The 14,517-nt window shown below is 35.3% G+C and overlaps 1 protein-coding gene across 10 annotated transcripts in view; it reads right to left on the bottom strand.

Moving 5' to 3' along the window:
- Gphn (gephyrin) overlaps window positions 1-14,517 on the bottom strand; it is a 450,651-nt gene that overhangs the window by 256,908 nt on the left and 179,226 nt on the right. For all 10 annotated transcript variants that reach the window (XM_045154682.1, XM_045154684.1, XM_045154685.1 and 7 more), the window contains exon 4: window positions 8,461-8,553. In XM_045154682.1, the coding sequence (XP_045010617.1) occupies window positions 8,461-8,553 (93 nt within the window). The remainder of the gene's footprint in view (window positions 1-8,460; window positions 8,554-14,517) is intronic.

Here is a 14,517-nt window from a genome sequence, read left to right as displayed (position 1 = left end):
CTTCCCCCTCTCAATCAGTCTCTCTCTTATTTTGATATAATGATCTTTTTCTCTTATTACGATAGTCTACAAAAACTTAAATATCTAAACAAAACAGGTGTAGCTATAATAACTAGCTGCATGTAAGAAATGTTACAGGCAGGTTAGCATACATAGTTTAAACCAAGTCCACAAATAACCCACATTCTTCATATCATGTATACTATAGAAATTCTAGTTATTTTTCCATGCCTTAAAATAGTAGTGGGAAAATGTTGACTGACATCTTGATTTTTTTAGACATATTTACACCAGTTACTTTTGTAGTTAAAAATAAAATAAAAATGAACACTCATTGAACACATTAAAAATGATAGCCATTATGGTCCATCATTTATGTGCATTACTGTTACTTACAAACTTGGGTAACTGGTTACCCTACTAATGTGTCTGTCTCCATTGTTCAATTTTATTTTAGGTTTTTTGAGATAGGGTCTCACTCTAGGACAGGATGACCTAGAATTCACTATGTAGTCTCAGGCTGGCCTCGAACTCAGAGCAATCCTAACTCTTGCATTTCCAGTGCTGGAATTAAAGGCGTGCACCAATGTATACAACAAAAGTAATTGATTCAAAAGATTATAATATGCAAGTCTGGAAAGGCATTATGCTAACCCAAGCAGTGGTGATGCTTAGGCAACATAAGACCCCATATCACAAACACACACAAGAAACAAATCGCTTCTGAGACACAGTGATTATACAAGTATAAATTTTGTCAATTATTGGCTATTTGTATTATTTCAATTATTAGAAAAAATAACATTGAGAGATAGATATTAATGAAGTTAGCAGACTGAAAAATTGAAACATACCTTATAATTTATAGTCAGTAAATAGCAAAACCAATGTGGAAATTTAGTTATGTTTGGCTCATTAGTATGTTTTTCCACTACATCTTAGTATATTCCTATATGTTTAGTCAAAAACTGCAGTATGGGAGCAGAATTGTTTTTTCTTTTCTTTTGGGTGGGGGGAGGTTTGAGGTAGGGTCTCACTCTAGTTTAGGCTGGCCTGGAATTCACTATGTTGGCCGCAATCCTCCTACTGCTGCCTCCTGGGATTAAAGGCGCACACCACCAGGCCCCGCCTCTTTTAAACTTTTTAAAAATTTATTTTTATTTTTATATATTTGAGAGAGAGGAAAAAAGAAAGAGACAGAGAGAAAGAGAGAGAAAGAGACAGAGAATTGGCACACCAGGGCCTCCAGTTGCTGCAGATGAATGAACTCCAGACTCACGCACCACCTTGTGCATCAGGCTTATATGGGTCCTGGAGAATGGAACGTGGGTCCTCTGACTTTGTAGGCAAGTGCCTTAATGGCTAAGTCATCTCTCCAGCCCTGGGAACATATTTTCTATGTCTAGGCCTACTTTATGAAAATTATGGTAACAGTTCCTCAAAATGACATCAGGTTTAACCATTAAATCTGATAACAGAGATATGAGTACTTTACTTATATATTTTAAATATTTCCAGTATAAGGGTTTCTAGTATTTTGTATTGTAAGCAATCTCATTCTGTCCCATTTATAAAAACAGTTTTCAAGATATTTAATATAATAGTTAAAAGTTGTTTTTAGTTTACTATGCATAAAGGGTATTTGACTAAAACAATCCTAGAACTATCAAAAATATTTATAGAGTATATTGTGTATTATTTAGAGACTATATAGAGTAATATTATTCTAGAGGATTGGTATAAGGCATTTTTTCAGTGAAATAATCAATGTCTTCTATTCAACAGTACTATGTAATTGAAAGTAACTGTGCAATTTAGATGACCTACGTTAGTAATCACAGTTTTTCTAAACCACAGAATTAAACATGGTAGCTTTCCAATGTTTTTATTATAATGCAGAAGAGTTTTTTTTTAACTTTTTAAATTTTATTTTGTTTATTTACTTATTTAAGAGCAACAGACAGAGAGAGAAAGAGGCAGATAGAGACAGACAGAGAATGGGTGCGCCAGGGCTTCCAGCCACTGCAAATGAACTCCAGACGCATGCGGCCCCTTGTGCATCTGGCTAACGTGGGTCCTGGGGAATTGTGCCTCAAACCAGGGTCCTTAGGCTTCACAGACAAGCGCTTAACTGCTAAGCCATATTAAAAAATATGCTGGCAATTAAAAAAAATTGTTTATTTTTATTTATTTATTTCAGAGAAACAGAGAGAGAGAAAGAAGCAGATAGAAAGAGAGAGAATGGGTGTGCAAGGGCCTTCAGCTATTGGAAACGAACTCCAGATGCATGTGCCCTGGGGAACGGCGCCTTGAACCAAGGTCCTTAGGCTTCACAGGCAAGCACTTAACCACAAAGCCATCTCCCCAGCCCTATGCTGGCAATTTTTTAAGTGAAGTTGTTAAGTGAAAATCTTACTTTCACAAATCCTAAAAACTGAATAATTAAAATGTGATTGGTAACTTCAACTTGTCTTCTTTCTAGAACTAATACAGTAGTCTTGTTTTTCATGCATTATACAAAAGAAAAATGATTAATTAAAATAGTTTACATGTTTACAATCAAAATATGAAACATAAATTTTAACAAGTTGATTAGAAAACAGTCTTATAAAATGAGCCTTTTCTTTAAAATAGAAAGTTGATAAATTCATGGGAAAAATTCCCAATTACCTATGTAAAAAATATATGTAGAACTTATAAATAATAATCTGTTCCAAAGAATCTAAGGGAAACTGAATATACTTCCTGGAATTGAGTGCCTTTTCCCTAAAATTTCAGATTTTCTTTGTGCCAAGTTCTGAGTATTATTCCCTTTTTAATACTGGCCAATTTTGAACGAGGCATCTTCACTTTCATAATGATCTGGGTAGTTATAAGAACACTTTCAGCCATGTAAAAATTTTAAATCCATTTTTAGCTCAAACATCAATGGAAAAAAAGATGAGGGCTAGATTTTACCATGGCCAGTATTCCTTATATCAAATTTATACTTTCCTAAATTCTTTTCTATTCCTTCTTTTTGTTTTATTTTGTAATGAATAATTATAGCAATACAGTATTACCTTTCTATTTATTGGGGAGAGAGGGGAGGAAAAAGGGAGGGAAAGACAGAAAGAGAGAGAAAAAGAGAGAGACAATGGGCGTATCAGGCTCTTCTGCCACTGCAAGCAAACTGAACGCATCTGCCCCTTTGTGCCTCTGGCCTTATGTGGATAGTGGGAATTCTACTCGGGGCTATCATTTGAAAGGAAGAGCCTTTAATCTGTGAGCCATCTCTCCATCCCTCAATACACTTTTGTCAGGAAGCTTTGCTAATAAGCATCATAACTATGTACTATTTAGAATAAAGATCATTTACTTTTTGATTTTATAGTGCCCATTGAGACAATAGGGGAATACATTTCAACATGGCAGGAAAAATATTATTTACTATATCTAGGTAAAAACAATTAAGGAAACCTAAAACTTTCAAACTGCTAAGAATCAAAGGTGAAAAAAAAATGAGTAAACATAATCCTGTAGGCCAGAAGTTGACAAACATTTTCTCTAAGAGGATCAAATGGTAAAACTTAATTCAAGCTTCACAAGCTATTCAGTTTTAGTCATAATAATTCATTCATCATCCTCACAGAAAATACACAGTAAATAGTGTTCCGAGTAAATATTCTTTATGGCTAATGAAATTTCAGTGTCAAAATCTCACATGTGGGCTGGAGAGATGGCTTAGTGGTTAAGGGACTTGCTTGTGGAGCCTAAGGACCCATGTTCAACTCTCCAGATCCCACATAAGCCAGACACACAAAGGTGAGGCAAGCACAAGGTCATACCTGGCCACAAGGTAGTTCAGGAGTATGGTGCTCAATTATAGTGGCTGAGGCCCTGGCATGCCAATTCTATCTCTGTGTCTCTCTCTCACTTTCTCTAAAAATTTAAGACAATCTCACCACAAAATAGTATTCTTGATATTTTTTTGTCATGTAAAAATATAAAATCTATTCTTAGCTCATGAGCCATGCAGGGCAGGCTGGATTTGGCTCCCAGTCAGCTTGTTGACCCTTTTCATAGATTATGATTTTTTTTTGAATACAGGGATCATGTCTTATCCATTTTTTAATATGTATATCCAGCTTGACATTAGAACATAGGAGGATTAAAAACAAAAGCTCAAATGAAGAATGGATGAGAAGTAAACACATTCAGGCTTTTATTTGATTATGAACAAAATAATATGTTAGTATATAAAACTTAGATATTTGCATAGCCTACCACACGAAAGGTAATGAAAGTAATTTATATCTTATAAGTGTTAAACAGTTTAATAGTTTCTAATTTATTATAAAATATCATGAAACACTTTGTAATTATAAACTTGTATTCTTCTTAATCTTTGAAATCTCTTCTACAATTACATGCCTATAAGTAAACTTTTAATTTTCAATTTTAATTTAATTATATTTTTATATAATAATACCCTTTTGGACACATACTGACTTTACATGGCAATTAGGCATGTAGAGATAATTTATATAGGAACTATCAGTTGAATCATATTTTATGATACAGGGCCATAATAGAAGCAAATATATAATTAGAAAACTCAATCCTAAGAGCTTTATTCCTATAAATCTATAACACGAAACTTTACTAAACTTGGTATTCCATGATTCTTTTTAATAGAACTAGGAAAAATCTAACCTGATTGAACTTAATTTTATTTAAAATTTATACCCATTGGCAATAGCTATAGTTTATCTCATTCATTTATCTTCATGTTTCTCCCCTATCAATATAAACACCCAATCAACAAATTGTCTATTGTGTTTGTAAATCAACATAATTACTGACAATTATTGACTATTAAGTATTAGGACATTAAGGGAGGAACTGCACATCATTTTACTTTTGTCAAAATAGTAACTATTCTCTGTTAACAACTGACACTATTTAGAAATATTTATGTGTAGTTAAATATATCTAACAAGAAGTTCTCCTCATTTAGGCATAACTATATAAAGTACCCAAGTTATATACAAATAATTGTATTGTGTAGTCTAAAATTATATTTAAAATTTTCTATCTGGCATGATATTCTATACAAATATATGTATATATGTATGTATAGACATATATACATACACACACACACACATATATATATACATATATATATTATATGTCTCCTGTAATATAACTTTACCAGTTATTTGAGATATGCATATAAGAATACAAGTGTACATCTATGGTTTTCAAGCAACTGACAAACTTCTAAGAGTAAAAGAATACTCAATTGCTTTTATACAAAAATACAAAGTCAGGTTGGGTGTGGTGGCACACACAGCACTTGGGAGGCAGAGATAGGAGGCTTGCCATGAGACTACAGAGTGAATTCCAGGTCAGCCTGAGCGAAGAGTGAGACCCTACCTTGAAAAACAAAACAAGACAAAACAATGTAACCCAAAAAACAAACAAATGAAAAAAAAATACAAAGTCATGACAAGACTCATTTCAACAAATAATACCAAACAGAAAGAAAGAAAAATAGATATTAGAATAGCAAAAATTTAAGATCTGATTTATATTAATATGGAAAAGAAAAAGAATATGATTTCATGATACATTCTATATCCGTATAAGACTGTATATACTTGCTCATGATAGTTATATACCAAAAATGGCAATTATATAGCAATTAATAAAAATACATAATGTTGTTAAGAAAAGTCATATCAAATGTTAGGAATAGTTCCACTGAATGCTCCCACTCTCTGATCTCTACCTATGTGTATTTGTGTGGAGACAAGTGTGAGTGTGAATCATGAATGTAGAAAGATGACCATTGAGGGGGGAAAGATGCTTTAAAGAGGGAGAATAAAGAATGTAAGAGAATAACTTAGGATATATGTAACATGAAAGTGGAAAGGAACAAAAAGAGGGACGTGGAGATAGGGGAGAGAGCCTAGATGAAGGATGGATCAAAACAATGTATGAAAATATTATAAAAAAGCCTCTTACATGCTAAACAAAGAATAAAAAAATCTAAGCGCAGAGTCACCATGATAAGTGGTTATTTTTATTTTGCAAATTTTAAGGAAACTAAAGCATAAAGTGTTTTAATGTCTGGTCTATTGTAGTATCACACAAAAATATATTTTGATGCTGCAGTTTATAACTCACATGGAATTCCTAAAACTCCTGGATCACCCAGAGTGAAAGGAGTACCTTATCTATCCATCACAAATTACTGTAATTCACAAAGGACTTCTTCATAGCCTCAGCATAGTACTGGTTATCAGAAAGAAAACATTATTAGAAGATTGGAACTGCTAGCCCCAGCCACTCATGGGATCAAGTTTGAGCTCTAAAAAGACCTGTTGAACTATCAGACTAATACTGCTCAGGAACTGATGAACACTTCCAGGTGCTGGATAGGTATTATATCAAAAGAGAATTGAGAATTCTGCTAATACTCCTTCCCATACATTACACTATACCTTTTTGCCACTTAGCAGTTTATGAATGGAATACCTCTAATTAGATGAGTTTTATGTGCTGTTCTAGGTAAGTATCAAATCAACTGAGTCCGGAGGTGAGGGTGGTTGGGGCAATCTAATATACAGAAAACTAAGAGAAGTGTAAATTGGAGACCCAAGATTCATTGTGGGTTGTTGAAGTGAAGACAGCCTTGTGGTACTAAGCTTTAAACTTGAGAACTGAACAACTCCAGGTAAATGTCAGAATTGAATTGAAATACTTTGAGGGACATTTGATGTATGAAGAGTTGGAGAACTAATGTGAGAACAAATTCTGCATATGCGTTATCACTAATGTGAGTAAAAATAGCCCATCCATGGTCACCTTCTTGGTCAGTAGCAGAGGCAGAATTAAAAGATTACAATATTTGGTGATTTGAAATATTCCCCTATATTTAAGAAAAATGCTATTATTTGACTATAAATGAACTTTATGATTTTCTCCTCTTCTGACATAAAAATATCCAGTAATATGAATATAAGTCATCATACCAAAAGTAAGGTTATATTAACTCAAAATCACTTACTTAAACAATATTCAAATGCCAAAAGCATTGCATTTACATATAAACTCAGTTTTCTTACAAACAAAATAAAATAAATCAAAATACAAACACTTCTTCAAGAGATGCTTCCTTCCCAGTTGTACTTTTTCAGTTAATACCAAACACAAAAGAAATGTGAAAACTGGCCAAAGGACCACTTCCAGTTAGGATACAGAATTGTGTAAATTGTGTAAGGATGACCTTCTTGTTTATACACTTGAAATTAACAATCTCCCAGAATAATATTAGTAATTGCTTTAAAAGCAAATCTGTTCTGTTTATAACTCAAATTAAAATATCAAAACTTATGAGATTAAAATCAAATAGTAAATATGTTATGAATTATTTTAGCAAATTTCTTTTTTATACAATAGTCCACAAGTTCTCAAGGCTTAGAAGTATGGTCTATAGCTCAACAGAATTCACAAACACTGAAATTTGTTAGAAATATGAATTCTCAGGTTCTAGTGCAGTGTTACTGAATCAGAAACTCCAGGAGGGAGGCCCTACGAATTTAAATTTAGTAGACCCTTTGTTGACTCTGATAAAAGCTAAAGCTGTGGGTCTGGAGAGATGGCTTAGCAGTTAAGGCGCTTGCCTGCAAAGCCAAAGGACCTCAGTTTGATTCCCCAGGACTCACATAAGCCAGATACACAAGGGGGTGCATATGTCTGGAATTTGTTTGCAGTGGTTGGAGGCCCTGGCACGTCCTTTGTCTCTGCCTGTCTGTCTCTCTCTCTCTTTCTGTCTCTGACTCTCTCAAATAAATAGATAAATAAAACTTAAAAAAAAAAAAAAAGGCTAAAGCTGGAAAGTCAAAGTACTGCCTAGCATAAGGACAGTGATTAACAAACATAGATACAAGTATCCTGTTAGTAAGATAGTAGCGACAATAGAACACTGTTTTGAAAACAGAAGAACATAGCTAGCACTATATCAAAATTGAGTCGAGAAACACATTATTTAAAGGATAAAGGAAATCATGTCACAAGTAGTAATATAATTTTCCATATGATTCCACAATGACACCTGAAATTTGTGGGATCCTTAAAAACAAAATACTACTTTAAATTGGTTTGACAAAGAACATGAGACCAGATGCCATGCTTACAATCAAAATTCTGCTATAACAACCTTAAGTTCAGCTATCACAACAGACTACAAACTAGGTTAAGGATTAATTTCTAGAACACTTCCATTTTCCTCCTAATTCCATCATTTCTAGTTTGACTCCAAAATAAGTATTTTTCCTAATTCTTCAACAGCCAAATTTTTATAACATAACTACAAATATTTGTTTCATGTACTATTGTTTTGTAATATCAAAAATAGTAAAATAGGATAACTAGCCAATTTTTTGATATTAGAAAGGCACACTATCTCACCTCTGGAGTGACATCTCGTGGTGCAAACCCTGTTCCTCCTGTTGTTAATATCAAATTAAGCTCCTTGTCATCACACCAGTCTATAAGAGTCTCCTGAAAGAGAACAACAGTGCTGTCAAATGTTGAAGGACCTGATTGCTTGCTGAAAACATCCAAGTTCTTATAAACTCCACAAACAGCAAGGAATCAGGGATTCTTTTCAACAATGAATAAGGACATTCTGAAAAACAATGCATGGAAAAGTTTCATTCAACCAAAAAACAATGCAGTTTGTAATATTTATTTTATTAATTATATAAAATGAGGAACACAAGCATCAAGATGAAAAACCATAAACCTTAACATTCATGTTTATTACATATTTATATTAATTAACATCTGAAGCTCTTTTGAACCAGATAAGATAAATTCAAGTTTAAAAGAGTTGAGGGGGCTGGAGAAATGACTTAGTGGTTAAGGTGCTTGCTGTAAAGCCTAAGGACCCAGGTTTTATTCCCCAGTAACCATGTAAGCCAGATGCACAAGGTGGTTATTGTGTCTGAAGTCTGTTTGCAGTGGCTACAGGCCATGTTGCGTCCATTATCTCTGCCTCTTCCTCTGTCTCTCTCTCTCTCCCCTCTTTCTGTCTTTCATAAATAAATAAATAAAATATTGAAAGAATTAAGAGTTCAGCAACATCTGTTAATTATGTGATACTGTGTAATAACTATATCAACCTTGCAAACTTAATATTGATATTTTAATTTTTTAACATTTTACTTTTGAGAGAAAGACAAAATGGGTGTGCCAGGGCCTTTTAGCCACTGGGAACGAACTCCAAATGCGTGCACCTCCTTGTGGCACATGTATGACAATGTGCTTGAAACACTGTGCATCTGGCTACATGGGACCTGGAGATTGGAACATGAATTCTTACTCTTTGCAGGCAAGCACCTTAAGTGATAAGCCATCTCTCCAGCCCTCATATTTTAATTTTCCATGAGATAGAGTGAGAGCCACTGCAATCAAACTCCAGATATGTGAGCCACCTGGTGCATTTACAACCTTGCACACTTGTGTTACCTTGTGTATCTGTCTTATGTGGGATCTGGAGAGTCAAACACGGGTCCTTAGGCTTTGTAGGCAAGTGCCTTAACTGCTAAGCCATCTTTCCAACCCTTAATTTTTTATTTTTTATTTATTTGAGAGAAAGAGAAAGAGAGAGAGAAAGCAGGGAGAGAGAAGGAGAGAGAGAAAGAGAGGGAGAGAATAGGCACACCAGAGCCTCCAGCCACTGCAAACGAACTTCAGACACATGTGCCCCCTTGTGCATCTGGCTTATGTGGGTCCTGGGGAATTGAACCAGGTCCTCTGGCTTTGCAAACAAGTGCCTTGACTGCTAAATTACCTTTTCACCCCAGCCCTTAATTTTTTATGTAAGGAAACAGATTCTTTTTTCAGCAAGAGATCCAAAGACAACAACAAAAACTGTATATAAGGTCACAAACTTGAGGGAAGAGGAAGTACAATTCAAACCAGGTCTGTTGGAGTCTTAACTTAGATTCACTGGTAGTTTTCCAGTTACTGAGTAACTATCTTACAGTTAACTTGAGGTTAAGAAAGTTTTTCTGTTTTCAGCATTAATTGATTTCTTAGAAGCAAGTAGACCTTGGGTTCATCTTTGGAGTTCAGCCTGAATTAGCATTGAGATTTTTTTCTTTTTCTTTTTCCTTTTCTTTTCAGGTCCTAGGAATCAATCCTATAGCCTTAGGCATGCTGAGTTTCTTTCTGACACTACAACTGTAGTCTCAGTGTGAGGGGACTTAAAATAATAATCTCAGGTATTTCAAAAATTCTGCCAAACAATTCAGAACTATAATATATGGAGAAAATGCGTACACTTACACAAGCATCAACTTCACAGCTAACTCAAGTGAACAAGAGAAAATTCATAAAAGCTAAAATAGAAGCATTTGTATCACATTAGTTCATGGGAAGAATAGCTGGTAACACTGTACAGATATCTTTCATTTTACATGTGATACTGTGATCTTAGTTAAGCATGTAAGTATTTTGGAAGTAATGCTATTATTCAAAGTGGCTGGTGATATGTAGTAATGTGTAAGAAAAAAAAATTTTAGACTTCTGTAACAAAATACCAATAATATCCTACTCAATACAGAATGCCAGTATTCTATGTCTCAAGTATGCCTCCCTTCAGAGATCTACTGAATCAGAATCTGCATTTTTAGATATATGTGCTTATTAAATTAGACTTAAGTATGCCTTGTAATTCTGTACCACACTAGAAACTATGAGCCATTTTTCTATCACATTAAAAAGCAATTTATCATAGCCCTTTATCTAAGTAATTTATCTTATTTAACTTACCAGTTTATGGGATATTATTTAGAAAACAATTTATTTTTTATTTGTTTAAGCACCTGTAAGATCTCTTTCATGCTGCCTTAAGCCTTAGTATTTGGCTGTCTATGCAGTTTATTTTTCTTCCTACATCTATCTCTGCAATGATTTTAAAAGTAAGCTCCATTCTGAGGTCTGAATTTTGTTCAATTAATACTTTTTCTCATAAGTAAAGAACAAATAGAACATGAAAGTAAGGAAGAAGTAAGGTGGAAATAAAATGTAATAGTGTTAAAAATTGTTATACTTAATAAAAGGATTTAACCAATTTTGTATGTTGTTTTAAATGAGAGTCAAACATATTACAACAAAACATTATTTCAGTCAGGATGTTATGAGTTTCTTTTTCTTTTGTTGAGATGCAAAAATGTTATTAAGGAATTAGTTGTAAAGAATGTTTGTTTTGAGAAGTAGGGGGGATTATGGCATCAAAATAGAGGAGGGACTAGTTGGAAAGAAGGGCTTCAGTGGAGGGGAATTGGGGAAGGGGAAAAGAAAAAAGTGATGGGAGGGGTTCATGATGATGGTTTACTGTCTGTATGTATAAAAGTTGTCAATAATTTCTTTCTTTTTCTTTTTGCTTTGTTGAGGTAGGGTCTCACTCTGGCCCAGGCTAACCTGGAATTCACTCTGTGTTCTCAGGGTGGCCTCGAACTCATGGGATCCTCCTACCTCTGCCTCCGGAGCGCTGGGATTAAAGGCGTGCACCACTACGCCCGGCAATAATTTTTATTTTTACTTGTTTACTTGAGAGGGATAGTGAGACAAGAGTGGGAGGGAAGATGAGAATACGGCTTTACATGGGTACTGGAGAAATGAATCTGAGCCAACAGACTGTGCAAACAAGCATCTTTAACCATTAAGCTTCCCCCAGCTCCCCTAGCAGATATTAAACACCCATCCATTCTTCTATCAACATGGCAGGCAGAGAAAGATGTTATAATTTTTTACAACATATTATTGTGAAGTTATGGCTGAGTAATTACATTTGAAGTACATTATAGTCATTACTCCCTTTTTACTGCTTTGGGTTATTTCTATGTTTGCATTTATTCTTAAAAAAATAAGTGGAAGATGGCAGCATAGGAGCCATGCCAAATCAACCTAGGGGGAAATAAGCAGAATAACAACAAAATACACTCTTGTACAGAAAAGTGAAGGTGTATAAGAAATTATCATCCACAAGAGAGAAATAGGAGGGATCCATCCAGAGATTCTAGAGACCACAGAAGCAGGCAGAAGCAGCTCCAGCAGTGGAGTGGGTCCACACAGCCGCCAGGCACTACCTGAGCTGCAGGAGAAACCAGGTAGAGGGATTTTTCCACTCATACCAGCCTCCCTGCAAACTCAAGAAACCAGAAGGGGATGACAGCAGGGAGCAGTTAAGCAGCTCCTGAGGAAGAGGATTGAAGGGACCAGCTAAGCAGCTCCTGTACAACTTCAGGCACCCTCGACAGGCTCCCCTCCCCCAACTGACAGCACTAGGGACTACCAGAGACCTGGGGACAGAACTGAGCTACATAGCATGCAGCACCAGTGATTAGAGCAGCAGCCCACCGAGCCAGGCAGCCTACCCAAGACCGCAGCGCAAGAAAGAGGGACCCAAGCAGGCACGCCAAATAACTAAGACTAAAGTCATCCCAAAAGGCAGCAGGGCCTACTTGTACCAGGCCTGTCAGTACCTGCCAGGAAAGTCTGGAATACAGGTCTGCACTAGCAGTGCTACTTGTACCATCTGTGTCAGGGCAAATTTTGTGTTAAATCTAGTGGATGGTCAGATTTGCTGCTCTAAATAAGCTCTATCTTGGGGTTATCATCTGTTGCTTCCTGATTTATAGTACCTTGTTCTCTTCCTCTGTCATTTGTGAGGGCAGAATCGCACTTGGTCACAGATTGACATGGAACCATTTACAGACCAGAAGTCTCAGCCTCCTAGTTGACAGGATTAAGAGTGTGGGGCAACACACATCCTTAGGGACTTTGTTAGATGATCTCTTTGTTTTTATATCCCCTCTTAAAATAAATATTCTGTGCTGGTTTTGACTGACTGTGTATACTGTTCAGTTGAATTTTAGAATTTTCCTATAGTTTGTTCTACTCAGCCTACTAGAATACTCGCATAGCAGGCACACCCAATACCTACGGTCACTTTTGCTGTTACTCTGAGAGTCACTGAAAAGCCATACATAGCACCTGAAGCTCCTACCTGGAAGATATATAAGGTCAGACACTCCTAAGAATACTGAAGATAATTAGGAAATGCATCAAACTAAGCCAAGATGCAAAAATCTCTACATTATAATACAAGAAACACAAAAAATCAAGACAATATAATTCCACCAAAAATTAAAAATTCATCAGAAATGATCTCCAGTGAATAGGATTTAGATGAAATGCCTGAGAAAGATTTCAAAAAAATGATTTGAAGAAATCAAAGGAATCAATGTACACACAGGAAACCAATTAAATGAAATAACAAGGACAATATGGGCTGGAGAGATGGCTTAGCAGTTACACGCTTGCCTTTGAAGCATTAAGGAGCCTGGTTCGAGGTTCGATTCCCCAGGACCCACATAAGCCAGATACACAAGGTGGCACATGCATCTGGAGTTCATTTGCAGTGGCTGGAGGCCCTGGTGTGCCCATTCTCTCTCTCCCTCCCTCTCTCTCTCTCTCTCTCTCTCTCTACCTCTTTCTCTGTCGCTCTCAAATAAATAAATAAAAATAAAAAGAAATTTTAAAAAGAAGGACAATACATGGCATGACTAAGGAAATAGAAATACTGAAGAAAAACCTATCAGAAATACTAGCAATTTTAAAAACACATGAAGTCAAATAAAAAAAAGAAAAAATCTCTGTAGAAATCTCACCAATAGAATGAAGTAGAGAACAGAATATCTAAACTAGAAGACCAAGTAGCAGATCTAATACAGTCCAACAAAGGCAAAGATAATAGGAAGGTATGAATGGGAATTTAAAGATATTGGGGACACTATGAAAAGAATAAACATAAGAATTCAGGGTTTAGTAGAAGGAGAATTATTTCACTACAACGGCATAGTAGGTGTTTTCAATAAAAATCATAGAAGAAAATTTCCCCCAAATTAGGAAAGAGATGCAATGCAGATAGAGGGAGCTTTTAGAACACCAAACAGAAAAAACCTGGATTCTCCTTGCCATGTTACAATTAAACTACCAAGCATAAAAATCAAAGAAAATACATTGAAAGCAGTTAGAAAGAAAAATCAAGTAACATACAAAAGCAAGCCCAACAGGGTAATAGCAGATTACTCAACACAAACTGTAAAAGCCAGAAGGGCTTGGAATGACATATTCCAAGTTCTAAAAGATAACAACTGTCAACCAAGATTACTTTATCCGGCAAAGCTATCCATCTAAATTGATGGAGAAATAAGGACATTCCACAACAAAAACAGGCTAAAGGAATATATGACCACTAAACCAGCTCTTCGGAAAATACCTGAAGGGAGCCTTCATGTTGAACAGAAAGCAAAACACACAGAGGAAAGAGGAAAAAAATAGACCATACTCAAATAACAGTTAATGCCAGAGAGAGAAAATGGAAAACAGGAAGCACTACAAAACAATACTGGTAAGAATAAATACATATCTTTCAATAATAACTCTTAATAT

This window comes from Jaculus jaculus, chromosome 7, assembly GCF_020740685.1.
Source record: "Jaculus jaculus isolate mJacJac1 chromosome 7, mJacJac1.mat.Y.cur, whole genome shotgun sequence".
NCBI classification, from domain to species: Eukaryota; Metazoa; Chordata; class Mammalia; order Rodentia; family Dipodidae; genus Jaculus; species Jaculus jaculus.
Note: the sequence above shows the minus strand (reverse complement) of the source record. Positions and strands in the feature narration are given on the sequence as shown.